Here is a 26411-nt window from a genome sequence, read left to right as displayed (position 1 = left end):
GGTGCCCTCGGGCCCCTACTCCACTACCACATATCTACAACACAAAATCCATATGTATGTGTGTACAGTGCGTATGTTATCGTGTGTGTATGCATGTGTCTGTGCCTATGTTTGTGTTGTTTCACAGTCTCCACTGTTCCGTAAGGTGTATTCTATCTGTTTTTTAAATCTAATTTTACTGCTTCCATCAGTTACCTGACGTGGAATAGAGTTCCATGTAGTCATGGCTCCATGTAGTACTGTGTGCCTCCCATAGTCTGTTCTGGACTTGGGGACTGTGAAGAGACCTCTGGTGGCATGTCTTGTGGGGTATGCATGGGTGTCCGAGCTGGGTGTGCATGGGTGTCCGAGTAGTTCAAACAGACAGCTCAGTGCATTCAACATGTCAATATCTCTCAAAATTACAAGTAGTAATGAAGTCAATCTCTCCTCCACTATGAGCCAGCAGAGGTTGACATGCATATTATTAATGTTTGCTCTATGTGTACATCCAAGGGCCAGCCGTGCTGCCCTGTTCTGAGCCAATTCCAATTTTCCTAAATCCCTGTTTGTGGCACCTGACCACACGACTGAACAGTAGTCCAGGTGTGACAAAACTAGGGCCTGTAGCACCTTGTTGATTGTGCTGTTAAGAAGGTAGAGTAACACTTTATTATGAACAGACTTCTCCCCATCTTAGCTACTGTTGTATCCATTTGTTTTGACCATGACAGTTTACAGTCCTGGGTTACTCCAAGTAGTTTAGTCACCGCAAACATTACGTTTGATTTGTTAAAATACACTGCTCAAAAAAATAAAGGGAACACTTAAACAACACAATGTAACTCCAAGTCAATCACACTTCTGTGAAATCCAACTGTCCACTTAGGAAGCAACACTGATTGACAATAAATGTCACATGCTGTTGTGCAAATGGAATAGACAAAAGGTGGAAATTATAGGCAATTAGCAAGACACCCCCAATAAAGGAGTGATTCTGCAGGTGGTGACCACAGACCACTTCTCAGTTCCTATGCTTCCTGGCTGATGTTTTGGTCACTTTTGAATGCTGGCGGTGCTCTCACTCTAGTGGTAGCATGAGATGGAGTCTACAACCCACACAAGTGGCTCAGGTAGTGCAGCTCATCCAGGATGGCACATCAATGCGAGCTGTGGCAAGAAGGTTTGCTGTGTCTGTCAGCGTAGTGTCCAGAGCATGGAGGCGCTACCAGGAGACAGGCCAGTACACCAGGAGACGTGGAGGAGGCCGTAGGAGGGCAACAACCCAGCAGCAGGACCGCTACCTTTTGGGGTAGCTCTTTTTGGTTGTCTCTGGTGTTTTGGGGTTTGTTTGTGGTAATTGGTAAGCTAAGGCTATAGAGTAAAGCACAGTTGAGGACTGTTATAATAATGACAAGACACCACAGATGCTGCATTGAACATTTTAAATAAATAATACAATTCACACTTAAAAAGAAATAAATCAAAATCATTTAAATTACTACAGTAAGAATTGGTAAAGTGTAACATTTGTAATTACAATATATTTATGTATATATGGCATATCTGTACACTCTTTATAACCTTACTTGGTTTCCTCTTAGTGGCCATAATGACTGTTTGGGGACTGAAAATAGAAGTAGTCTCGGAGAATGTCGCAAAATCAGGCATGATTCAATCAGATTCGCCTTAACTTGCAATAACCGACAGACTGCATTGCATGTAATTGTTTTTGTTTAGGCCATGTTGCAGGTGTTCTGCATTGGAGCTTTCAAATTGTGAATGGCTGCTCTTGAGGTCTTTGTCACACCAGTCCCACCTGTGTTAGAAGTTCCGAATGTAAAAGTGTAGGCTACATAAAATAATACAGATTTATATCAGCCTAATCAAGGTGTAGATTACAACACACAACACGAAAACAATGATATGCTATGCAATTGTCATTTATCACGGTTTAAGGCGGATCTGATCAGAATTTTGGCCTTTGTTTCTTGGCTCAGAAGAAAAATAGGAATGATGAAGATACAATGTAAACTTGTGACTTGGAAATACATGTCACTATTCATAGGGAGATGCTTGACAGGTGGTAGAATGAATGTGGTTTCATATCCCATGCTTTCATAAGTTAGAGACACCCATTTGACAAGCATTCCTTCTCACAATGTTTTTACATGTTCAGTTAAATACAGTTCTTATAAACAATACATTGTGCTACAAGTTCTTGTTAGAATGTGATTCTGTGTCAGCCACATTAGAAATCACTTTGTCAGAAAGCCACACAATACAATTATTTGCCCTTTCCCCTACCCCTTCTGTGATGGCAAATCTGAAGACTGGAAAGGTGTAGGCAATAGGGGGATGGCTCCACCTAGCCTTCCATTGAACTTAAGGTATAAACAAACACCTCTAGTTCCATCAGAATCTACAAGCATCTTAATGGGTAGGAGCAATTGGTTGATTTCAGACCAGGCCATTGTTTCCAGGCACAAACCCCTGGCTATGAGTTGGCCATTTTGAGGTGAGGTCCTATCTTATTATGTTGATCCTTGATCTAGTCTTTCTTTATTATTTTCTTACCATCTCAACACACTCATATCTCCTCCACAAAAATAGCCTTTTTTTCAATCTCTCCTATCAACACACATTGTGGTAAATCTAAAGGACATAGCAGTTACAACAATTATCCTTCATATAGGCACTACTTGTAAAATATGTCAGGCACTACCTTTAAAACTCCATCTCCCATCATGCATTTCCGACACACTTCACCTTCCATGTCCTTTTTGTGAGGGTCAGAGGTAATTCCCTTTTATGTTACCAGGGTAAAAGCTTGAGTAAGCATCCTTATCTTATACCCAGTTATCTGAATGGCAACCCCATTTGAACTCTCAACATGAACTCTCCTTTCATGTTCAAACTGAGCATGAGAAGAACTATGAGGCAGTCCACAGTGACCCTTCCTGCAAATTAGAAGACTAAAACTACCTTAAAAGCAAGCCAAAGCGGTTGACTGGAAACTCTGTAGTCCATCTCCTTGTTTCTGGTAATAGAAGTACAATACTGTAATTCAATTAAGATTTAACAAGAATCAGTCTTCCCACAAATCAAAGAATAACTAGGGTCATGTTCAGCACAAACAAACTGAAGCATTTCCGAACAGAAAACAGTGTGAGCGCTTTTATTGGTAGGAACCTCTGTTTTAAAAGTTTGCTCTTGATTCCTTAATGTGAATATATTTGAGGGTTCTGACAGTGTACCAGAGAGAACACCAAAGGCTTTGCAGCATGTTAAAGACACTATTCCTGGCCAACAGTGTGACCCTAATGCTTACTTGTTTTTGGTTTAGGGGGAACAACACATGGAAAATAAGTAACAGTGTGAGCCACTGATAATTTGTTATAACATTTGTCATCCCCTTAATTGTAAAGGATGGGGTAGGGTAATCTGATCCTAGATCGTTAGTTACCTTAGACCACAGGACTCTCCAGTGAGGCCTTATATCCCTCTCCAAACACACTGCACCATTAGCTCATGGAGAATCACTGTTTTCCTCACACAATGTATCACACCAACATTCGAGATTCCATAGAATTAGGAATTAGAAAACTCAAATACTAGTAGTTTAATAAGATCCTTATTTATTTATTGATTTATTTTCCCTGACGTCCATTTGCTGTTACCTTAGCGACTATTGGTTTTTCTTCGGTTCACCAAGTCCACAAAGCCCAGTGTTCTACCTAGGATTCAAGCTCCAAGTCCACAAAGCCCAGGGTTCTACCTAGGATTCAAGCTCCAAGTCCACAAAGCCCAGTGTTCTACCTGGGATTCAAGCTCTAAATCCACAAAGATTAGTCTTAGAATACTCCAGTTCAGGGGCCTCATTTATAAAACTGTGCGGAGGATTCACGTCAAAAGGTGGCGTACGGAGAAACACAGAAAGTGCTTATGCGCAAAAATTCAGATTTATAACACAATGCGCACGCACGTCCCACGTCCGTTTCCCTTCATAAATCACAATCAACTCAACATTTGGCGCACGTGAGCGAGTGTCTTGTCCCACCCTTTTAAAGCCCATAGTTGCCTATAAATAGTCAGTGAAACGTTCCTAATTAATATTCATCCATACTGACTGCATGACGACAATGACGGCAAATCCCGACAGAAAGGCTAAAAAAAGAAATTTCATCCAGTGTGAAATTGTTCTTGTAGTTCTTGTAGGGGAGGTTGAAGCAAGAAAAAATATATTGTTTGGTGGACACGGTGTGGGCATTACAAATGCCAAAAAGGCGTTAGAGTGGCAGCATGTGGCGGACGCTGTGAATGGTCAGACTTTCTCAGAAATAAAAAAGAAGTGGTCAGACATAAAAGTGGAGGCCAATCCCCTTGCTCCTTGATGAGGGACTTGCCAGTATTATAGGGGAATCCCTCCTGAATGGAGTAGTGACAGAGGTGGAGGGGGACACGGACATGCAAGACGCACCCGATGATCCAGGTATGTAATTAGTATTCCCTCGTTTGAAAACCAAATGCATTCAAGTTTTGTTTAAACAAACAATTGTGACATTTTCAATTGTTTTTAGTCGCTGTGTGTTCCTGTGGGGTCGGTGGAGCTACAGCTGAGCAGGAGCTGAGTGCGCCCAGCCCCAGCGTCTCCACTGTACCTCATGCGTCACAACCCTCCAGTGGCCATGTCCTCACAGATGCAGTCCTGCAAACGCGAAGAGACACCATCGACGCTATTAACGAGGTTGCCAAGGAGTTGATGTGGGACTGGCACGGCTTGGTTTCTGCGGGTGCTTCTCTGTAAAGCTGGGCCCACTACAGCACAGAGATCCCTGAGAACAGCTCTCGGTAATCGGAACCGGCTAATAAGCCACTCTTCATCATTTGCCAGTAAATCTGTCTGGTCTCTGAAAATTCGCTCTCTCCGAATTCTTCCATTCATCTTCCAACAGTGCCAAAGCAGCCATTGTGAGTCATTAAGCATTGTAATTGCATACCTTTTTATACCCACCCATTTGATTGTCAAAGCCACCCAATTGTGTAACACCTTCAGGTGTAGTAATTACCCTGATTGTAACTGACAATGGCAGGGCCATTATCACATTGACAGTTCTGTGCAACGAACATGTGATAACAATATATTAAACTTTGCACTGGTATCTGCCCGACTGAGGCATTGAAAACGGCATCAGTTTAAACGTAATTTTTCCTACTGTTCACCTTATTATTTATGAGAATACATTTCATAACATCCAAGTATTGTTTAATAATTACAGATCCAATTAAATATGATTCCCGATTAAACTTTACAACATATTTGAGGGGTTATTTTGCAAAAACAGATATCTCCATTTGTATTTATTATATTAAATCATGTTTTTTGAGAGGTTTCTTTTGTGTGTACTCCAGGGAACTCTTCATATATAATACGTGAAAGGTAATATTTCAATTTATTTTGCACAATGGTATCAATTTCAAAGCATTCCTCGAGTTTCACCCTTCTGCCGTCGGAGTCACAGTTTCTCATTTCTCCAGTTTATGTGCATACGTACGTGTCAAAGTGTCTGTGGAGAACCGCACATTCTCCCGTCAAGTTTTTTAAAAATAAATACCAAAGTTTGCTTAGAAAGTGGTGTACGCCTTCTTTTGTGCCTACGCAACGTTTATAAATGAGGCCCGTGGTCACTATGATCTGAGAATTGTGCTTGAGTGGCACATTAACTTCCTCATCAGTGACTCCATTTTGCATATTTTGGGACCCCCTCTTCAACATCTCCACTATGTTTGGATCAATTACTTGTTCAAACTTCATACTGTTTAAAATCTTTGGACAAACAGACACCCTCTCCTTCTTTCTCTCTCTCCTTCATCTTTTTGTCAGATTTATTAGTTCACATTTGTTAGAATTGTTTTCTCTGTCATGCAACATTATGTTATAATACACTGTAATGTACAGGGTTGTGGTGGAAGGCGGGGTGGGTGCTATTCCAGGTAAATATCCTCTGTCGGACAGGAGCAATCTACAAATTCCTTATAGTACAACTGGAAGGCTTTCCTGTAGAAGAGACAAGAGGGGAGAACAGATCCGGGGGGTAGTTAATAAAAAAAACAATAAAGGTTATTCAATCACTCAGTTCCTTACCTGACAGGTATGACAACTCTCTACAGAAACATACCGTTTATTAGGTTCACCCATCTAGTACCGGGTCGGAGCCCCTTTGCCTCCAGAACAGCCTTAATTCTTTGAGGCATGGAAACGTTGCTCAATTGGTATCAAAGGACCTAGCGTGTGCCACAAACATTCCACACACCATTGTACCACCGCTACCAGCCTGTACCGTTGACACCAGGCAGGATGGGGCCATGGACTCATGCTGCTTATGCCAAATCCTGACTCTGCCATCAGCATGATGCAACAGGAACCGGGATTCATTGAACCAGGTGATGTTTTTCCACTCCTCAATTGTCCAGTGTTGGTGATCGCGTGTGCTCTTGTTTTTAGCTGTTAGGAGTGGAACCCGATGTGGTATGGTTGTATGCTGAAATAACCCATCCGTGACAAGGACTGACGACTTGTGCGTACCGAGATGCCGTTCTGCACACCACTGTTGTACTGCACTGTTATTTGCCTGTGGCCCTCCTGTTAGCTTGCACCAGTCTTGCCATTCTCCTTCAACCTCTCTCATCAATGAGCAGTTTTCGCCCACAGCATTGCCGCTCACTGGATGTTTTATGTTTGTCACACCATTCTCAGTAAAGCATAGACACTGTTGTGCGTGAAAAGCCCAGGAGGCCCGCTGTTTCTGAGATACTGGAACCGGTGTGCCTGGCACCGACGATCATACCACGCTCAAAGTCGCTTAGGTCACTCGTTTTGCCCATTCTAGCGTTCAATCGAACAGTAACTGAATGACTCAATGCCTGTCTGCCTGCTTTATAAAGCAAGCCATGTGACTCACTGTCTAGGAACGAACCATTTTCGTGAACTGGGTGGTGTACCTAATAAACTGGCCTCTGAGTGTACTGGGCCAATTGCAACCAACAGGCAGAATTTAGCGTTGGATTTCTTAAAACGCTACTAACAGGAGATTACATGAATCTGCATGTTAAAACACTTACGTGCAACCAAAAACTCCATAATAAACTAGCAGATCAGTTGACATGATGTTGTTACTGTTTCAAAAGAGTTAGATGCTAGACAGCTGCGTTTAGGTTCTCTACTCTTGGCCCAATGAAATATCAGGTACATTGAAAATAGGAAGGCTGGTAATTAATAACAAACACTTATTGTTAGAATATAGACCCAATGAATTTTAAGAAACTTGAGTACAGTAAACTCGAGCAGCGTATAGTTCAGGAAAGTAGAGTATAGTTCAGTACAAAATAGTTCAGTATAGTTCAGTAGAGTACAGTACTGTACTGAAGTGAACTATACTGAACTCTACTTTCCTGTACTGTACTGAACTGTACTTGAGCTTACTGTACAGTAGAGTACGGTAGTGTATAGTTCAGTACATTAGAGTACAGTGCAGTACATTAGAGTACAGTAGGTTGATGTGCAGGAGTACGAGTATGTAGGTAGAGGTAAAAGTGACGAGGTAATCAGGAAATATAATGAACAGAGTAGCAGCAGTGTATGTGAAGACTGTGAAAGTGTGCGCATGTGTGTGAGTGTACAGAATGTGTGTGTTAGACTATAAGTGTAAGTATGTTAGTGTAGAGTCCAGTGAGTGTGCATAGAGTCAGTGCAAGAGAGGGTCAATGCAATTAGTCTGGATAGCCATTTGATTAACTGTTCAGCAGTCTTATGGCTTGGGGGTGGAAGCTGTTCAGGAGCCTTTTGGGCCCAAACTTGGCTCCCTGGTACCGCTTGCCGTGTGGTAGCAGAGTGAACAGTCTATGGCTTGGGTGGCTGGGGTTTTAGACAATTTTATGGCAGGATAGGAGGGAGCTCGGCCCCAGTGACGTACACCAACACCATAGTGCACTCCAAGATCATCACTAAGCTCACTAACACCTTTGCCAAGCTGATCCTCAACACAGGGGCCCCACAGGGGTGCGTCCTGAGCAGCCTCCATCCACATCAACGAGCCGTAGTGGAGAGGTTCAAAAGCTTCAAGTTCCTCAGTGTGCACATCACTGAGGACCTGAAATGGTCCACCCACACCGACAGTATATATAAGGTATTTCAGTTTTTTATTTTTAATACATTTGCTAAAATTTCCAAAAACCTGTTTTCGCTTTGTCATTATGGGGTATTGTGTGTAGATGGTGGGGTACTGGGCAGAGGCCAGCTAGTGGTGACTATTTAACAGTCTGATGGCCTGGAGATAGAACGTGTTTTTCAGTATCTCGGTCCCAGGTTTGATGCACCTGTACTGTCTCCCCCTTTTAGATGGTAGCATGTTGAACATGCCATGGCTGGGGTGGCTGAGGTCCTTGATGGTCTACTTGACCTACTGTAACACCGGCTACTGTAGATGTCATGAAGGGCGGGTATTGTGCCACCGGTGATGTGTTGGGCTGACTGCCCTTTGGAGAGCCCTGCGGCTGTGGATGGTGCAGTTAACGTACCAGACGGTGATATAGCCCGGCAGAATGCTCTTAATGGTGCATCTGTAGAAGTTTGTGAGGATCTTAGTGGCCAAGACAAATTTCTTCAGCCTCCTGTTGCACCTTCTTCACTACATAAGTATTTAGATCCTTTGCTATTAGACTTGTTTCTACGCCTTGATTTGAGTCCACCTGTGGTAAATTCAATTGAATGGACATGATTTGGAAAGGCACACAGCTGTCTATACTGTATGAGGTATAGACAGTTGACTGTGCATGTCAGAGCAACAACCAAGCCATGAGGTCGAGGGAAATGTCCGTAGAACTCTGAGACAGGATTGTGTTTAGTCACATATCTGGGAAAGTGTACCAAAAAATGTCTGCAGCATTGAGGGTTGCCAAGAACACAGTGGCCTCCATCAATCTTAAATGGAAGAAGTTTGGAACCACCAGGACTCTTCCTAGAGCTTGCCGCCCGGCCAAAATGAGCAATCGTGGGAGAAGGGCCTTGGTCAGGGAGGTGAACAAGAACCTGATGGTCACTTTGACAGAGCTCTAGAGTTCTTCTGTGGAGATGGGAGAAGAAGGACAACCATCTCTGCAGCACTCCAACAATCAGGCCTTTATGGTAGAGTGGCCAGATTGAAGCCACTCCTCGGTAAAAGGCACGTCAGCCCGCTTGGAGTTTGCCAAAAGGCACCTAAACGACTCTCAGACCATGAGAAACAAGATTCTCTGATCTGATGAAATCAAGATTGAACTCTTTGGCCTGACTGCCAAGCGTCACATCTGGAGGAAACCTGGCACCAACTCTACAGTTAAGCTTGTTGGTGGAAGCATCATGCTGTGGGGATGTTTTTTCAGCGGCAAAGACTGGTAGACTAGTCAGGTTTGAGGGATAGAGGAACGGAGCAAAGTACAGGACCTCAGACTGGGGCGAAGGTTTACCTTCCAACAGCACAACAACCCTAAGCACACAGCCAAGACAACGCAGGAGTGGCTTCGGGACATGTATCTGAATGTCCTTGAGTGGCCCAGCCAGAGCCCAGACTTGAACCCGATCAAACATCTCTGGAGAGACCTGAAAATAGCTATGCAGTGACACTCCCCATCCAACCTGACACACCTTGAGGGGATCTGCAGAGAAGAATGGGAGAAGCTCCCCAAATACAGGTGTGTCAAGCTTGTAGCGTCATACCCAAGAAGACTCAAGGCTGTAATCGCTGTCAAAGGCGCTTCAACAAAGTACTGAGTAAAGAGTCTGAATACTTATGTAAATTTGATACTTCATTTTTTTTATCTATATATTATTATGTTTTTGTTTTTTTACCTGTTTTTGCTTTGTCGTTATGAGGTATTGTGTGTAGATTGATAAGGATACATTTTTTTCAACACATTTTAGAATAAGGCTGTAACGTAACAAAATGTGGAAAAAGTCTATGCACTGTACATATATAATTATATTCTGGACTCTGACATTGCTCACTATAATATTTCTATATTTCTTAAATACTTTCTTCTTCTGTTTTGGTTTTGCTGGTATTGTTTTGTCTTTTTAGGTATTACTATTCTGTCGGAGCTAGGAACATAAGCATTTTGCTACACCCGTGATAACATCTGCAAAATATGTGTAGGTGACCAATACAATTTGCTTTGAAGTCCTCAACTTCAAAGCTAGCTTACTGGATATACTCATTACTGCACTTGTTTGTTGGGATTGAATGACAAAGACAAACCCAAGAAACCCACATCAACGGGGCCAAATCCCAAAGTGCTATCGCCCTTTATACACTGACATCAGCTTTAGGGAGCAAAAATATTATGGCCAATTGTGGTTGCAAATGAGCTCAGCTGTTCTGGTGAACTTTGCGCATATTGGTGGTTTAACGAGAGATCGCCTCGTGTTGAGACAGTGCTCAATGTTGGTTGTAATTGGCCCACTATGGCTAAGAACCTCTTGAATCCTCTGACAATATAAAAGCGAAGGACAAAGAGCAAAAGAGTGACATGATATATATATTTTCTAAGACAGAAACAAACAAAGTTCTCAACCCTCACCCAACAGACTCTGCCAGGGGTTTAGTAGAATCTTCAGACACAAACACATGACAGGCAAATCTCTGGTCAGCTGGGTGTTTTGTGATGAAGCCAAAGTACCTAAGGGGAAACCACACATAGGTTGAAAAATTATTTAAAAAATACAGGGGTAAGAGGAGTGAACCCCAAGGGGGAACCAGGTTCCGGGAGTAAAATAATTTTGACATGTAAAAATGCCGATTTTACAATGTAAGGTTCCCAGAGTGATTCTCTTTCTCCATTTCCTCCACTGCCTGCATAACGACTCATTTTTATTTGAATACGGTGAGCATGACTGACAACATTTAACCCTGGTGCAGGTACTTACTTGCTGTTCTTAGGGTGATATCCACAGAAGGAAACATTCTTCAACTGGAAGAAGTGGCTGCACTGGTTACTCTGTGATGACAGTAAGACAAAAAGACACACACACATCTATATTATAAACTAGTGCCGGATTTGCGTCCTTAAATTTTGGACTGACTTTCTTCATTTTGGGCTCAAAATAAGCGCATCGTCTGGGACCATGGGGTAGGCTACTTGATATTCCACTGCATTTGTTTTGAGGGGGGGTCAGTAACATTGGGCAACTGTGATGTCACAATGAAATACACACTACATATGAATGAATCATAATTCTTTGGTACGAACCTCATTGACCAAATTCTATGGCTCTGAAAAACAAGTGTTGGGGGTAAAAAAGTATCCACACTCCATGTCAACAACTGCGTTTTGTCATGGAATTTGCTATCTGCTTACACCACATCATCTGTAGGAGCTGTAGCTAGTGAACTTTATGATTGCTCAATTAGATTAGATATTGAAAGAACCCACTGATGGTTACACAGCTTGACTTCAGTTTAGGTGGGCACCGCTATTGCCAGATTAAAATCTCACTCTCCTCTATACAATACAACTGGATTATTATGTGTGGACTGCAATACACTGTTGTGTCCACACTGGAGTGTTATCAACCTTCTTTACTGTGAATATTCCCCTAGTGTGATCTTGCTGGTCAGAGATTTGGATAAAAAGCCTCCATCTATCTAGTGTACTTTGGTCCAAACTAAACTGCTGTCTTTCTAACATGCGCTGAAGGTGTGCCTGAAGAAGTGTGTGTGTGACGCAAATGCATGTGTAGAGTGTGTGTACGTGTGTGTGCATAAATCTGAGTGTCTGTCTGTGCACCTGTCCTGTTTGTGTGTGTGTGCGTGCGTGCATGTGTACAACGTGTGTATTTTAGTGTGAAAATCTTACTTTGTCAGAGGCATAGTAGTCATCATGGACTAGAAGCTTCACGCCTTTCACATTGATCTCAAGGATACAAGACGAAGGTGGGTTATACTGCACTGTCATCCTCCTATTGGTGGCAATCTGGTGGCAATCAAAACAGCATCAGCATCCCTTGAAAAAAGCAGCAGCTGAAATGTCAGGCCTGGTTTAGATATTGAATGCATATGTAAATAAAATATATATATATTATTCTATAATTGGAATTTAAAACGTGAACAGGGAAAGGAGACATAGGAAAGAGGTGCCTTATTAGTCTTAAAATTCTAGTGGCATCTCAGCTAGAAGTATACACTATATATACAAAAGTATGTGGATACCCCTTAAATTGAGTGGATTCAGCTATTTGAGCCACACCCGTTGCTGACCATAAACAAAACATTGGCAGTAGAATGGCCTTACTGAAGAGCTCAGTGACTTTCAACGTAGGACCATCATAGGATACCACCTTTCCAACAAGTCAGTTTGTTAAATTGCTGCCCTGCTAAAGCTGCCCCGGTCAACTGTAAGTGCTATTATTGTAAAGTGGGAACATCTAGGAGCAACAACGTCTCAGCCGCGAAGTGGTAGGCCACACAAGCTCACAGAACGGGACTGCTGAGTGTAAAAATCGTCTGTCCTCTGGAAGCAACGCCAGCACAAGAGCTTTCTGAAATGGTTTTCCATGGTCGAGCAGCCGCACACAAGCCTAAGATCACCATGCGCAATGCCAAGCATCAGCTGGAGTGGAATGAAGCTCCCCGCCATTGGACTCTGGAGCAGTGGAAATGGGTTCTCTGGAGTGATGAATCAGGCTTCACCATCTGGCAGTCCAACGGACGAATCTAGGGTTGGTGGATGCCAGGAGAACGCTACCTGCCCCAATGCATAGTGCCAGCTGTAAAGTTTTGTGGAGGAGGAATAATGATCTCGGGCTATTTTTCATGGTTCAGGCTAGGCATAGTTCCAGTGAAGGGAAATCTTAATGGTACAGCATACATTGACATTCTAGACGATTCTATGCTTCCAACTTTGTGGCAACATTTTGGAGATTGTCCTTCCCTTGCCTGTTTAAGCATGACAATGCCCCTGTGCCCAAAGCAAGGTCCATACAGAAATGGTTTGTCGAGATCGGTGTGGAAGAACTTGAATGGCCATCACAGAGACCTGACCTCAACCCCATCAAAAACCTTTGGGATGAATTAGAACGCCGACTGCAAGCCAGGCCTTATCGCCCAACATCACTGTCCAACCTCACTAATGCCCAGAAAAATAAAGGTTAAATAAATAAATAATGCTCTTGTGGCTGATTGGAAGCAAGTCCCCACAGCAATGTTCCAACATCTAGTGAAAGCATTCCCAGAAGAGTGGAGACTATTATAGCAGCCTAAGGGGGACCAACTTCATACTAATGCCCATGATTTTGTAATGAGATGTTCGACAAGCAGGTGTACACATACTTTTGTTCATGTAGTGTAGCTATGAGCAATGACTAATACAATACCTCTTTTCAACCTGCCTCTGTCTTCTTTTCTTTTCTATCTTGTTTTAATGATTTCCTGTCTTAACCTTTCTAATTTGTAATCTCAGAATCTTCTCCTGTCAATGCTTGTTTGTGTAATACAGGGTTGGGGTCAATTCTGAATTGAAATGTGAATTGCACCTTAATTCCAATTCTTTTCTTAAATTTGAATTTTGTTTTATTTGCCCACACCCTACAGGATATAGACTTTGAATTAAATTCTGAATTCCAACCCCAACCTAGGTGTAATAGCATACTATTTTCAATACTATTTTCTCCCCAATTATTTCCCATATTCCTACTCACTCCATTTCTCTCTTCATCCATCTGTCTCTTCCTCCCCTTCTCTCAGTTAAAGTTTATGGTCTTCTTTGGTAATGTGCCAGTTGACATCCCTCTCATACTCTTTCTACCCTCTCATACTCTTTCTACCCTCTCACTCTTTCTTTCACAAAAAAATGCACAGCACCTCCCATACCTTCTGCATAGCTGCACACAGAACATCGTTGCCTTTGTGGTAGGGCACTTGGACCGAGCCCAGGAATTTCATGTGGTATCTGTCTACCCATTCACTGCTCTTCACTGTGGGGCGGGGGGGGGGGGGGGGGGGGGGAGGAGAATATTAACTATGGATGCTACAGTACATTTAAAGGCGCAATATGTAGAAATAGCTTTGCCATTTCCTGGTTTCTAATGACAAAAGCAATATATAGAGAATAATTGTACCATCAATAACTGTCATGGACCGCATAAAGATTTATCCTCACCTGTTTTTGTATATTGCAGCTTAGTAACTAGCAACCATTTAACTATCCTTGAGGTAAGCAACATTCCATCCTTCACCATCCTGTAACTAATCATTTGACATCTGTAAGTATTCATATTCCTTGTTAGTGTGTTTATGTACTTATTATTTCACCATTTATTACTTTGTATGATGTTAAAAAGATTGCTTGCTAAAACGGGATCAGCTGATCCCATTGAAATGTATGGTGTTTAGCTTGGACGTTAGCTAGCCTCATTGCTATTAATGTTTATCTCTTTAATAGTCATGCTAAACAGCATGGATGTGTGTGTATGCACAATTCAATTTTCATTATGACCATCTCGAAAATGATGACATTTAGAAAAGTCCCAGAGTCACAAGAATAGGTGCATTGAAACCGCCTCGGCCCATAGAGACGGACCCTAAAGTTTCTGTCCGATAGCTCTGTCAGGAACACCCGGAAAAAGTGAATTATCAGCACTAATTAAGGTCGCTGCTCGGGCTCCGAATGACCTATCGAGCCAAAACTTGGGATTCGGGGTCGCCTCAGCTAGGCCTACACATAATTTTGGGCCTGCTCTAAAATATGTGATCGTTGGCTTCTAAATAATTTGAACAAAGTGGGTTTGGTGTCAGTTTGTATCAGTTTGGTGTCAGAATAATATCTTATTGACTGATGGACGCTGACTTGCTGGCTGACTTTTGTACATTTGCAATAAGTTTAAACAGTGATGAACCATCACCAAAATGACAGACTGAAATCAACACTAAAAGAGTTGGCAAATGGCATCACCGCAGTTCAACGAGATGCCCCACTTGACCGTAGCTCACTCGGTCTGACCGCAGAGACCGTGCAAAAAAGTAGGCCCAAAGTGAAGCCTGGTCTAAATTTCAGGTGCTTTTGGGTAAAAGCGCCAGAACCGTTAGTATTAGAAACACAATTCAACCACAGGAACATTCCTAAGGTCCTCCGATCTGTGCAAGCCTAACCTTGACCGTGTGGCATTAACCCTTAACAGTGAAAACAGGGTGTTTTCATCTAACAGCTAACAATGATATCTCTCCCCATAGGAATACATTGTCTGCTGCCCTAATTTCAACCTGAAGCCTATGTGGGTTATGAATGGCAGATCAAACTGGCTTCGATGACAATCCATTAGGCCACTATGCAGACTGCCTGTGTTGATTCTAAGCATCCTGGAGCAACCGGAAGTGGTTAAATTCACCCTAAATGTTTTTTGATGTACCCAACCTGCAGTTTGTGAAAAACACTGCATTCAACCCTGTGTAAATCAATCAGTTCTTAACGTAAATACTTGAAACTCGGGATTCTGTAAAAGCCTGCCCCAATGAGGATATGTGTGTACGTTCAGCTTCCTGTGCCAACCGGAAGTGCCTTAAATTGGTGTCAACACCAACGAGCGATGGAGAGGAACCACTATCACTGCCCGGCCGTCCCAAGTTCAACGGGCCAGTCAATTGGGCATTTCTGCAGTATATTAGAGCATGTCAAATTCATGATGGTAAATGCCCATTGAAAGACATAGCAAATGGACAGCAGTGCACCTGGTGATCGGAACGGGTAACTAGGAGCACATTTTTAAAATGTTTTTTAATGCCTTTAGGGGGTGCAAGGGTTCCACGGCTGGGTAGGGAGCACCCCCCACCGTGCCCATCCAATATCCCTGGTCATTTTGGACGTTTTCCCCAAAATCTTTTAAAAAAACGACAGTCCCACTTCTCTCTTATCAAACATGATAAATAGACCCTCTAGGTTGATTCAGGGCTTAACATATTGATATATATCATTTGGTCAGTATAAATGTCATTTGGACATGGTTCACAGACTTTTGGGTTCGGAAGCCGACTTCCTATGATCATATATGGCAAATGGACATAACATCCTGATTTGGCACTTTCAATACTTATGTATGGCATTTGGACATTTCTCATGCCATTTGGCAATGGGTTCACTGACTTTTGACTTCCTATGGTCATATATTGCAAATGGACAAAACATAGGCCTCATGGACAAACTCAATAAAATAAGACAAAGGTTCATTGTTATATATGTATTATATATGTATTTTTTTATTTTTTTATTTTTGAAAACATTTTAACATTTTCAAAATTTGACCCTTGGGTCTTTACTTTCATGTTCATTTGCAATATGAAAATTTATGGTGGCGCGAACTTGCCATCTTTGGGATTTTTACTGTATGATACTTGGCATTTTCCATATGCCAGTTGCTATAAGCTTTGAATCAACTGCTGTCCATTTGAGGGTTATTTGCGATTGTGTATATGTTTCGCCCAATGGCAATATGTTGCCATTAATTTTTGTCCATTTCATGGGGTCTTCCCTTCTGGTTAAATAAAGGTAAAAAAAATTACTTTACTTACAATGTCATGTGTTTGAATCATTTGGTTATGAGGATCAAACTATTTAATATTTGTGTTCCTTAAAGAGGCAATATGCCGTTGTTGCATCCATTTTAGACTTTAATTTAATGATAAACTGTAGACCCATTGATCTTGAAGAATATAACTTCTACATACTCATTAGCTTAGGTTTTAACTATCAGCTTGTTTTACTCCACTGTGTAAACAATATAATTGTAAATAGCTACATAACCTCAAAACATGGTAAAAACAATAATTTTGTTTCATGAATGTTCAGTCCTTGCATCCATAGCTCTTACATTTCTCCAATCCTATCCCTGTTTACCAAATCAGTGGTGGAGTGTTGGCTTTGTTATTGTTTGAACTACAGATTGCCCCTTTAAAGTGCTACAAATACTAATTTAGCATTTTAGCACTGTGTAAATAAGCAGGGATCAAAGCACTTCACCTTTGAAGCTCTCTGGCTCCTTGGCGACCTCTATGGCGTAGTAAGCAGGGAAGATGCCGCAGGTGCCTGTACGCATGTTATAGCCTTCGTACCAGTAATCCTCTGCTTGTACCTCCACCAGTACAGGGTCATCCACCTCCAACTCCAGCTCATCATCATGGCGAGGGACAAACCTGTTGTCGTCACAGAAACAGGGACAAGCAGCCAGATATAACAACAAGTCAGATTTTAGAACCTGTTCATGCTTACAGAGCCAATTTTTTAACTGTGTAACGTTCAAGTCCACACCTGTGTACTTTGGCTGGTAACAGATACAGAGCACTCAGCTTAGAAGATTCACAGATATACTACTGAACTGCTTATAGTGGTCAAACACCATAGTTAAGAAATATTCCTGTACTTACAATGTCATGTGCTTGAATCATTTGGATATCAGGATCAAACTGTTTAATATTTGTCTTCCTTAAGGGGGAAATCTGCAGTTGCTACATAATTTTTTCCCCTTTTCAATTAATTATACAGTTGTATACCCATTGATTCTTGAAGAATATAACTTGCGTCATGAGCTTAGTTCAACTGTCATACCCCATCAGAACCCAAAATATAAGCGTGTTTTAATCTATTGTTTTGCAAACAGAGGGTTGCATGACAGTACATGAAGGATCATTTGTCTTTTACTGTTCAAATGTATGATGAAGTTACGAGTAATGGTAAAAGGCTCAACAGATTGAAACATTTATGTGGTAGTACTTCCATGAATTTCACTGTATTGTTGGTCTGTTGAACACAGACCAACAATACACCAAATGACATGTATTGAGCGGCCCGTCGGTTTTGCACATTCCGTGTCAGTCAAATCAGTCAAACACTCAATATTTATTGAACATTTTTTATTTATTTTTTAGCTTTCAGGGGGTCCGGGGGGGGGGGGGGGGTGGTTGAATTTTTCGGAGATCGTGACCTGCCAAATAACATACACTTATTTAATTGTTTTTATGACTCCAGACCTTACCGGCTTGGGGATTCAAACCAGCAACCTTTTGGTTACTGGCCCAATGCTTAGTTTAAAGATAATTTACATTAGATCATCATTAGCTTAGCACAATTGCTGGAGGTCTACAGGTACAGTAGCCAGCTCCTCTCAAAAGCATGGAATAATACCTTCAAGCTACTCCAAAGCTGGGCGTTTGGCAATTTCTATGTATTTTTACCAGTATATATAAACTATAATATTTCAATTCTAGTAGTTTTAAATGTAATTATACACATTTAATTCATCTGCCGTAGGTGCAAGAAAAGGCTATGTGCAACCTCTCTCCACGCAGCCAGCTGCGACTACAGGACAGCGCTTCAGTTCTGAGCTAGATAGCTGTCCAATATAGTTTGTGAGTGTACTGTGAGAATTTATAAAATATAAATTACTATGTGCTAAAAAAAAAAAATTACCAACCAACCAGCTTTGGAATAGTTAGAAGGTATATTTATCTGCTTTTGAGAGGAGCTGGTTACTGTACCTGGAGAATTCCAGCAATTGCGCTATGCTAACGTTAAGCTAATGTCAATTACCTTCAAACTGCATGCAGAGACATAAAAATTATGTTGAGTTCATCGGACTAGGTAAGTCGAATAAAGAGCTACTGTAAATCCCCAAATCTCACAGTATCCCTTTAGAAAGGAATAGTTTCACCATATTAAAACGAGAGTTCAGTTCACGTAACAGGGGTTGACCTTAACTTTACAATGATGGTGAAAACTATGAGAAATGTTGTGGTTAAGTGGGTTGAAATCTTCCTAGAAGTCGGAAAAACCTGTCAAGTGACGTGTCAAAATGCAGAAATTTGGCACTTTATGAACAATGTATAGACTTGTCCATATGGTATATATTAAAGAAAACGTAATTTTAATATACTGTAATAGTCTTTTAAAATGCAATATTTGTGCACAATTTCTACTTAACATATCAAAGGGACGACACAACAATGCATAGGGTTTTCTGCTCTACTGATTCCAAGAGACCCATTTCGCCTGTCAAATCTATATGTCATGGAGCATAACTTACAAGTCACATTACTAAATGCTACAAAGCAAGGCTAAAGTGTAAATGGTCAATTACTTTAGTGGTTAAGATTACCTAAGTCATCTGAGTAAGTATGACGGGTTAGAGGTCTTTGCTTAATCAGTGCTAGGATATAGTTATGGGTTCAATTCCCACATCAGCTATATACTGAAAGTATGTGTTTAATAAGTATCTTTGTATAAATACCTGCCAAATTTCATTAGCAATAGTGCAGGTGATGTTGACGACAATGATGATGGTGACCATGACAATGATGATGTGATGATGATAATAAAGGTGTATCTCACCTGTAGACGGCTCTGTGACTCTGTTCCCTCTCTTCCCCATTTATGAGGCAGGAGAACAAGCCAAACGGCTCTGCACCTGGAGAAGTCGGGAGTAAAAGAGTTTCCGTTTTTATTCTGAAGTACTGTTTCCAAAGTATACCTAACAGAATACACACTGTACTTAAAACAATCGCTTTTTTTATTTATCCTTTATTTAATAAAATGTATCCCGCAAGCATCTACTCTGGGTTCAGTACTTTTTAATGCCTACAGTGCCTTCAGAAAGTATTCATATACCCTTGACTTATTCCACATTTTGTTGTGTGTACAGCCTGGATGAAATTGATGTTCTCTTCCATCTACTCATAATACCCCATAATGACAAAGCAAAAAATATTTGAAGACGTTTTTGCAAATGTATTGAAAATGTAATGCATAAATATGTTGAATACATAACTATTCACACCCCTGAGTCAATACTTTGTCGAAGCACCTTTGGTGGCGAATGCAACTGCAAATCTTTTTGGTTAAGTCTAAGAACATGGATTGTGCAATATTTGCCCAATATTCTTTTAAAAATTCTTCAAGTTGATTGTTGGTCATTGGTCATGGCCATTTTCCAGTTTTGCTACAGAGTTTCAAGCCAATTTAATTCCAAACTGTAACTAGGCCACTCTGGTACATTCAATGGCGTCTTGGTAAGCAACTCCAGTGTACATTTGGCTTTGTGTTTTAGGTTATTGTCCTGCTGAAAGGTGAATTAGTCTGCCAGTGTCTTTTGGAAAGCAGAATGAAACAGGTTTTCCTCTGCTTATAGCTGTTTTCCATTTATGTTTTCCTTAAGCAATGGCTTTTTTCTGGACCCTCTTCCATAAAGCCCAGCTCTGTGGAGTGTATGGCTTAAAGTGGTCCTATGGACAGATACCCCAATGTCAGCTGTGGAGCTTTGCAGCTCCTTCAGTGTTATCTTTGTTGCCTCTCTGATTAATGCCCTCCTTGCCTGGTCTGTGAGTTATGATGGGCGGCCCTCTCTTGGCAGGTTTGTTGTGGTGCCATATTCTTTGCATTTTTTAATAATGGATTTAACGGTGCTCTGTGGGTTCTTCAAAGTTTCAGATATTTTTTTATAACCCAACCCCGATCTGTACTTCTCCACCTTTTTGGAGAGCTCCTTGGTCTTCATGGTGCCGCTTGCTTGGTGGTGCCCCTTGCTTAGTGGTGTTGCAGACTCTGGGGCCTTTCAGAACAGGTGTATACAGTTGAAGTCAGAAGTTTACATACACTTAGGTTGGCGTCATTAAAACTTGTTGTTCAACCACTCCACAAATTTCTTGTTAACAAATTATAGTTTTGGAAGTCGATTAGCACAATTACTTTGTGCATGAAACAAATAATTTTTCTAACAATTGTTTACAGACTATCTAACTTATAATGAATTCACTGTATCACAATTCCAGTGGGTGAGAAGTTTACATACACTAAGTTGACTGTGCCTTTAAACAACTTGGAAAGTTCCATAAATTATGTCATGGCTTTAGGAGCTTCTGATAGGCTAATTGACATCATTTGAATCAATTGGAGTTGTTCCTGTTGATGTATTTCTAGGCCTACCTTCAAACTCAGTGCCTCTTTGCTTGACATCATGGGAAAATCAAAAGAAATCAGCCAAGACCTCAGAAAAAGATTTGTAGACCTCCACAAGTCTGGTTCATCTTTGGGAGCAATTTCCAAACGCCTGAAGGTACCACGTTCATCTGTACAAACAATAGTATGCAAGTATAAAACATCATGATACCACACAGCCGTCATACCGCTCAGGAAGGAGACGCGTTCTGTCTCCTAGAGATGAACGGACTTTGGTGCGAAAAGTGCAAATCAATCCCAGAACAACAGCAAAGTATCTTGTGATGATGCTGGAGGAAACAGGTACAAAAGTATCTATAGCCACACTAAAACGAGTCCTATATCGACATAACCTGAAAGGCCGTTCAGCAAGGAAGAAGCCACTGCTCCAAAACTGCCATAACAAAAGCCAGACTATGGCTTGCAACTGCACATTTGGACATATATTGTAATTTTTGGTCTCTGGTCTGATGAAACTAAAATAGAACTGTTTGGTCATAATGACCAGCGTTATGTTTGGAGGAAAAAGGGGGCGGCTTGCAAGCCGAAGAACACCATCCCAACTGTGAAGCACGGGGGTGGCAGCATCATGTTGTGGGGTTGCTTTGCTGCAGGAGGGACTGGTGCACTTCACAAAATAGATGGCATCATGAGGGAGGAAAATTATGTGGATATATTGAAGCAATATCTCAAGACATCAGTCAGAAAGTTAAAGCTTGGTCAAAAATGGGTCTTCCAAATGGACAATGACCCCAAGCATACTTCCAAAGTTGTGGCAAAATGGCTTAAGAACAACAAAGTCAATGTATTGGAGTGGTCATCACAAAGCGCTCAACCTCAAGCCTATAGAAAATTTGTGGGTAGAACCGAAAAAGAGTGTGCGAGCAAGGAGACCTACAAACCTGACTCAGTTACACCAGCTCTGTCAGGAGGAATGGCCAAAATTCACCCAACTTATTGTGGGAAGCTTGTGGAAGGCTACCAAAAACGTTTGACCCAAGTTAAACAATTTAAAGGCAATGCTACCAACTACTAATTGAGTGTATGTAAACTTCTGAACCACTGGGAATGTGATGAAAGAAATAAAAGCTGAAATAAATAATTATCTCTACTGTTTTTCTGACATTTCACATTCTTAGAATAAAGTGGTGATCCTAACTGACCTAAAACAGGGAATTTTTACTAGGATTAATTGTCAGGAATTGTGAAAAACTGAGATTAAATGTATTTGGCTAAGGTGTATGTAAACTTCCAACTTCAACTGTATATACTGAGATCATGTGACACTTAGATTGCACACAGGTGGACTTCATTTAACTAATTATGTGACTTCTGAAGGTAATTGGTTGCACCAGATCTTATTTAGGGACTTCATAGCAAAGGGGGTGAATACATATGCATGCACCACTTTTCTGTTATTTATTTTTAAGATTTTTTTTAAACATGTAATTTCTTTCATTTCACTTTTGTGTATGTCTATTACATGACTATTTTGTGTATGTCCATTACATGAAATCCAAATAAAAATACATTTAAATTACAGGTTTTAATGCAACAAAATAGGAAAAACGCCAAGGGGATGAATACTTTTATAAGGCACTGTATATAGACTTGAAATCACTGGCCACTTTTATAAATGGAACACTGGTCACTTTAATAATGTTTACACATCTTGCATTACTCATTTCATATGTATATACTGTATTCTATACTATTCTACTGTATCTTAGTCTATGCCGCTCTGACATTGCTAGTCCATATATTTATATAATCTTAATTCCATTCATTTACTTAGATTTGTGTGTATTGGATATATGTTGTGAAATTGTTAGATATTACTTGTTAGATATTACTGCACTGTCGGGGGTAGAAACAATAACTTCACTACACCCGCAATAACATCTGCTAAACATGTGTATGTGGCAATACATTTGATTTGATTTGATAGCACACTTCCTTTGATCAGGGGTGACAGGTTTTCTCTATGAAAAAGTAGGCTGGTCCTCTGACTTCGGATAGGTCGAAACATTGCATGCTGTTCATTTATAAAGTTCTTTCGCAAAAACTCCAGCATTACTAAAATTATTACTAACCTAAAGAAGTACGAGATACCATACCCGGTCACAGGTATGGCCAAGTATTGACATTTCTTCTGTCACCACAGATTTAGGTAAAACAGCTTTTAGTTCCTTTGCACCTCATTTATGGAACAATCTTCAGAATACTCTGCAATTGGATGCATTGGTGCCTTTCGGGCAAATCAGATTCACTGAGTAATGTTGTTGTTTTTTATGATTGTGTTTGCATTTCCTTTGTATATTTCCTATGCTCTTATGCTGCCTAGATTGCCTAAGTGTTTGTCATTCAGAGTTCTCTTTTAAAAGAGACCTTGGTCTCAATGGTACTCCACCCTGCCTACAAAAAAGGTTTAAATACAAAAATGCTGTAAATAGGATTTGGGTGCATCATATTTTCAAATATACTGAAATTCAATTCATGGTGATCTCATGGTGGTTCTGATCCAGAAAACATTTAATTGTCCACAATTTCACTACTTTAGAAGAACCAGGGCTGCAGGTCAGCTGACTTTAAGGGGAATTTTACAGTTGCATGACAATATTGTTGCCATTCATACCTGAATTTCAGGCTAATTTCTGCACAGAATGCAGCTGTTATTTGAAATGTAATGCGTCCCTGAATATAAAGACATGAGCTAGGCTTCCGTCCAATTGTCGACAGATTTCCATGAGAATATTCAAAAATATGCAAACTGACTTGTTGCGGATAAAATGATGTGCGTCATGATGTAGTGTACATTGGGCTTAATTTTCCATGTACTGAATAAAAATATGTTTTATATGTTTCCATGGAATTTTCAACTCTGTCACAAAATTTTAAACTTTGTCACAAAAACTGTTATGATAAATAGCAAACTTGCCCAATCTGGTCTTCGCGCTTGGTCTAAATAACAGCTTGCTGATAAAGAGGACAGGGTGGGTTATATGATGAGATATGAATAAGAGCAATATCATTTGCAGTTGATAATTGGCAGCCAAGCATTGATCATCATATCACCAGCATTCAAATAAAACCCTAAATATTTATTGGAAATATGCATGAAGGTCATCAACATCATTTATTTAATCTGCCTATGTACTTGTAAAGATTTTCCACATCGTAGTGGTAGTACAGCGCAGCATAGTCTGTCATTGCGTGACTCCAAGTTTACTTCAATATGATGGTTTATTATGTCAATATATGCGCATAAAGGAGTTACCACCGCAGTTGTTGCATAATACATTTAACAGATGCTAAAAGATCCCACAACTAAAAGATCCCACCATTATGCCACTTTTTTATACGGTATGACTTTACTCACATAGAAACAATGGATGGAAACGGGATTATTGAGGCAACCAAGCAAATAAGTTATACTGTGCATCTTTTGAGCAGAAGATAAAATATTTATCCATCTTCAAGAGAGCAGTTTCATTGAATACATTCATATTCTATTATTTGGTCTATCCTTTTTTGCAATGTTGTGTGTGTCACGCTGGAAATAAGAACATGTCTGACGTGTGGTGCGGTGGCGTGAATTACTGCATGTTGTTGTGAGTTGCTGGTACAATAAGGAATGACAGTGTCCTGAGTCAAAATCATCTCCAGCACCAGGGGTCTAATCAGCTAACATATGGAATTGTTTTAAGATGGTCATATCATTGAGCTTTGGATTTTGAATTTTAGGACCCCTTTAGGTATAAAAATGTAAAAATATATTTGATAAAATATTGAATTTGGCCTTTACTACTATAGCCCATAGAAACGCTTTGAATAACACATTCATGAATGGGGGAAAAAGACATAAAGAATCATAAGGAACAAGGTTTTAAAGTGTCTGTCTTATATCTAGGAGATAAAAGAAAGCTCAGGAAATATTTTTGTTTAAAAAAAAAACGTATTTAACCCATTATTTTTATTGGCACAAAACTACCTCGATACTTCCATTAATTTGTATGGGTTACATTCAGACGAGCTCTGTGACACTTGTGGGGGTCGTAGAGCAAAACAGACACTAACGACCGTTCGGAGGCTACAGACGTTTTCTTGAGGAGCTCGGCCACCTTCCACCGCAGATGCGGAAGGCTATCATAGGCAGATACGTAAAAATATCTAATTGTATTTGTCACATACACATGGTTAGCAGATGTTAATGTGAGTGTAGCGAAATGATTGTGCTTCTAGTTCCGACCATGCAGTAATATCTAACAAGTAATCTAACAATTTCACAACAACTACCGTATACACACAAATGTAAAGGAATGAATAAGAATATGTACATAGAAATATATGGATGAGCGATGGCCGAACGGCATAGGCAATATGCAGTAGATGGTATAGAGTACAGTATATACATATGAGATGAGTAATGTAGGGTATGTAATTGAGGATTGAGATTGAGTGGAGGCTCCTCAGAGGAGGAAGGGGAGGACCATCCTCATCAGTGAATTTCAGACACATTTTAATACATTCAAAAAGTTATCCTTTTCAGATAAAACTATACTAAATATATTCACGTCACCAAATAATTTGTTAATACACACTGTTTTGCAAAGAATATCTACAGTAGCCTCAGCAGCACTCTGCAGGGTTGCACCACAGTATAGCTGGAGGACAGCTAGCTTCTGTACTCCTCTGGGTACATTGACTTCAACACACAACCAAGGAGGCTCATGGTACTCACCCCCTTCCATAGGCTTATACCATTATTATGACAACTTCCGGAGGAAGCCCAGGACATCCTCCAACCTATCAGAGCTCTTGCAGCATGCACTGACATGTTGTCCACCCAATCGAAGGAACAGAGAATGAAACTACTACTGATAGCATAAACTACAGCTAGCTAGCACTGCAGTGCATACAATGTGGTGAGTAGTTGACTCAAAGAGAGAGAAAGACAATAGTTGAACAGTTTTGAGAGAAAGAGAGCTAGCTATATTTCGTAATATATATTTTTTCACTTTCACTTACTTAGCTAGAGTCTAACATAGCTAGCTAGTTTAGCCTACTCAAACACCCGGCTCAAACAGAGAATGATGCTATTTTAGAAAGCTGGCTATAGCTATCCAACACTGGAACTCTTACAAGTCAAAGTAAGCTTCTGGTTTTATTAATTTATTGCCACTGGGACCTGCCGGTGTAACTGTTGATTATTGTACACTGTACTGCATGATTGTAGTGGGTTTACTAACACATTAGTTCTGGTAGCTATGTTGACTGTGATGCGACAACGTTATAGGCTGTGTGAAGCTGTTAGTGGTCATGATATAAAGGTTTGGCTTGGAAAAGTTTTTTTTCCTGGTCACAGACAGCTGATGTGTTGTGCACTGAAGTCCACACACTTAGGGAAAAGGTGAAAGGATGAGAGA

At 40.6% G+C, this 26411-nt stretch overlaps 1 protein-coding gene across 2 annotated transcripts in view; it reads right to left on the bottom strand.

Moving 5' to 3' along the window:
* Nucleotides 1–1407: 1407 nt before the first annotated feature.
* The window catches only part of LOC129854015 (C-Jun-amino-terminal kinase-interacting protein 1-like), a 113555-nt gene continuing 88551 nt past the window's right edge, over nt 1408–26411 (bottom strand). For both annotated transcript variants that reach the window (XM_055920611.1, XM_055920612.1), the window contains 7 exons: nt 19384–19459; nt 17020–17192; nt 13881–13984; nt 11869–11985; nt 10940–11010; nt 10594–10692; nt 1408–6037 (listed from right to left, as the gene is read on the bottom strand). In XM_055920611.1, the coding sequence (XP_055776586.1) occupies nt 5965–6037; nt 10594–10692; nt 10940–11010; nt 11869–11985; nt 13881–13984; nt 17020–17192; nt 19384–19459 (713 nt within the window). In that variant the 3' untranslated portion in view covers nt 1408–5964. The remainder of the gene's footprint in view (nt 6038–10593; nt 10693–10939; nt 11011–11868; nt 11986–13880; nt 13985–17019; nt 17193–19383; nt 19460–26411) is intronic.

Source organism: Salvelinus fontinalis, chromosome 4, assembly GCF_029448725.1.
Source record: "Salvelinus fontinalis isolate EN_2023a chromosome 4, ASM2944872v1, whole genome shotgun sequence".
NCBI lineage: Eukaryota > Metazoa > Chordata > Actinopteri > Salmoniformes > Salmonidae > Salvelinus > Salvelinus fontinalis.
This window is presented reverse-complemented; position numbering and strand designations above follow the sequence as displayed.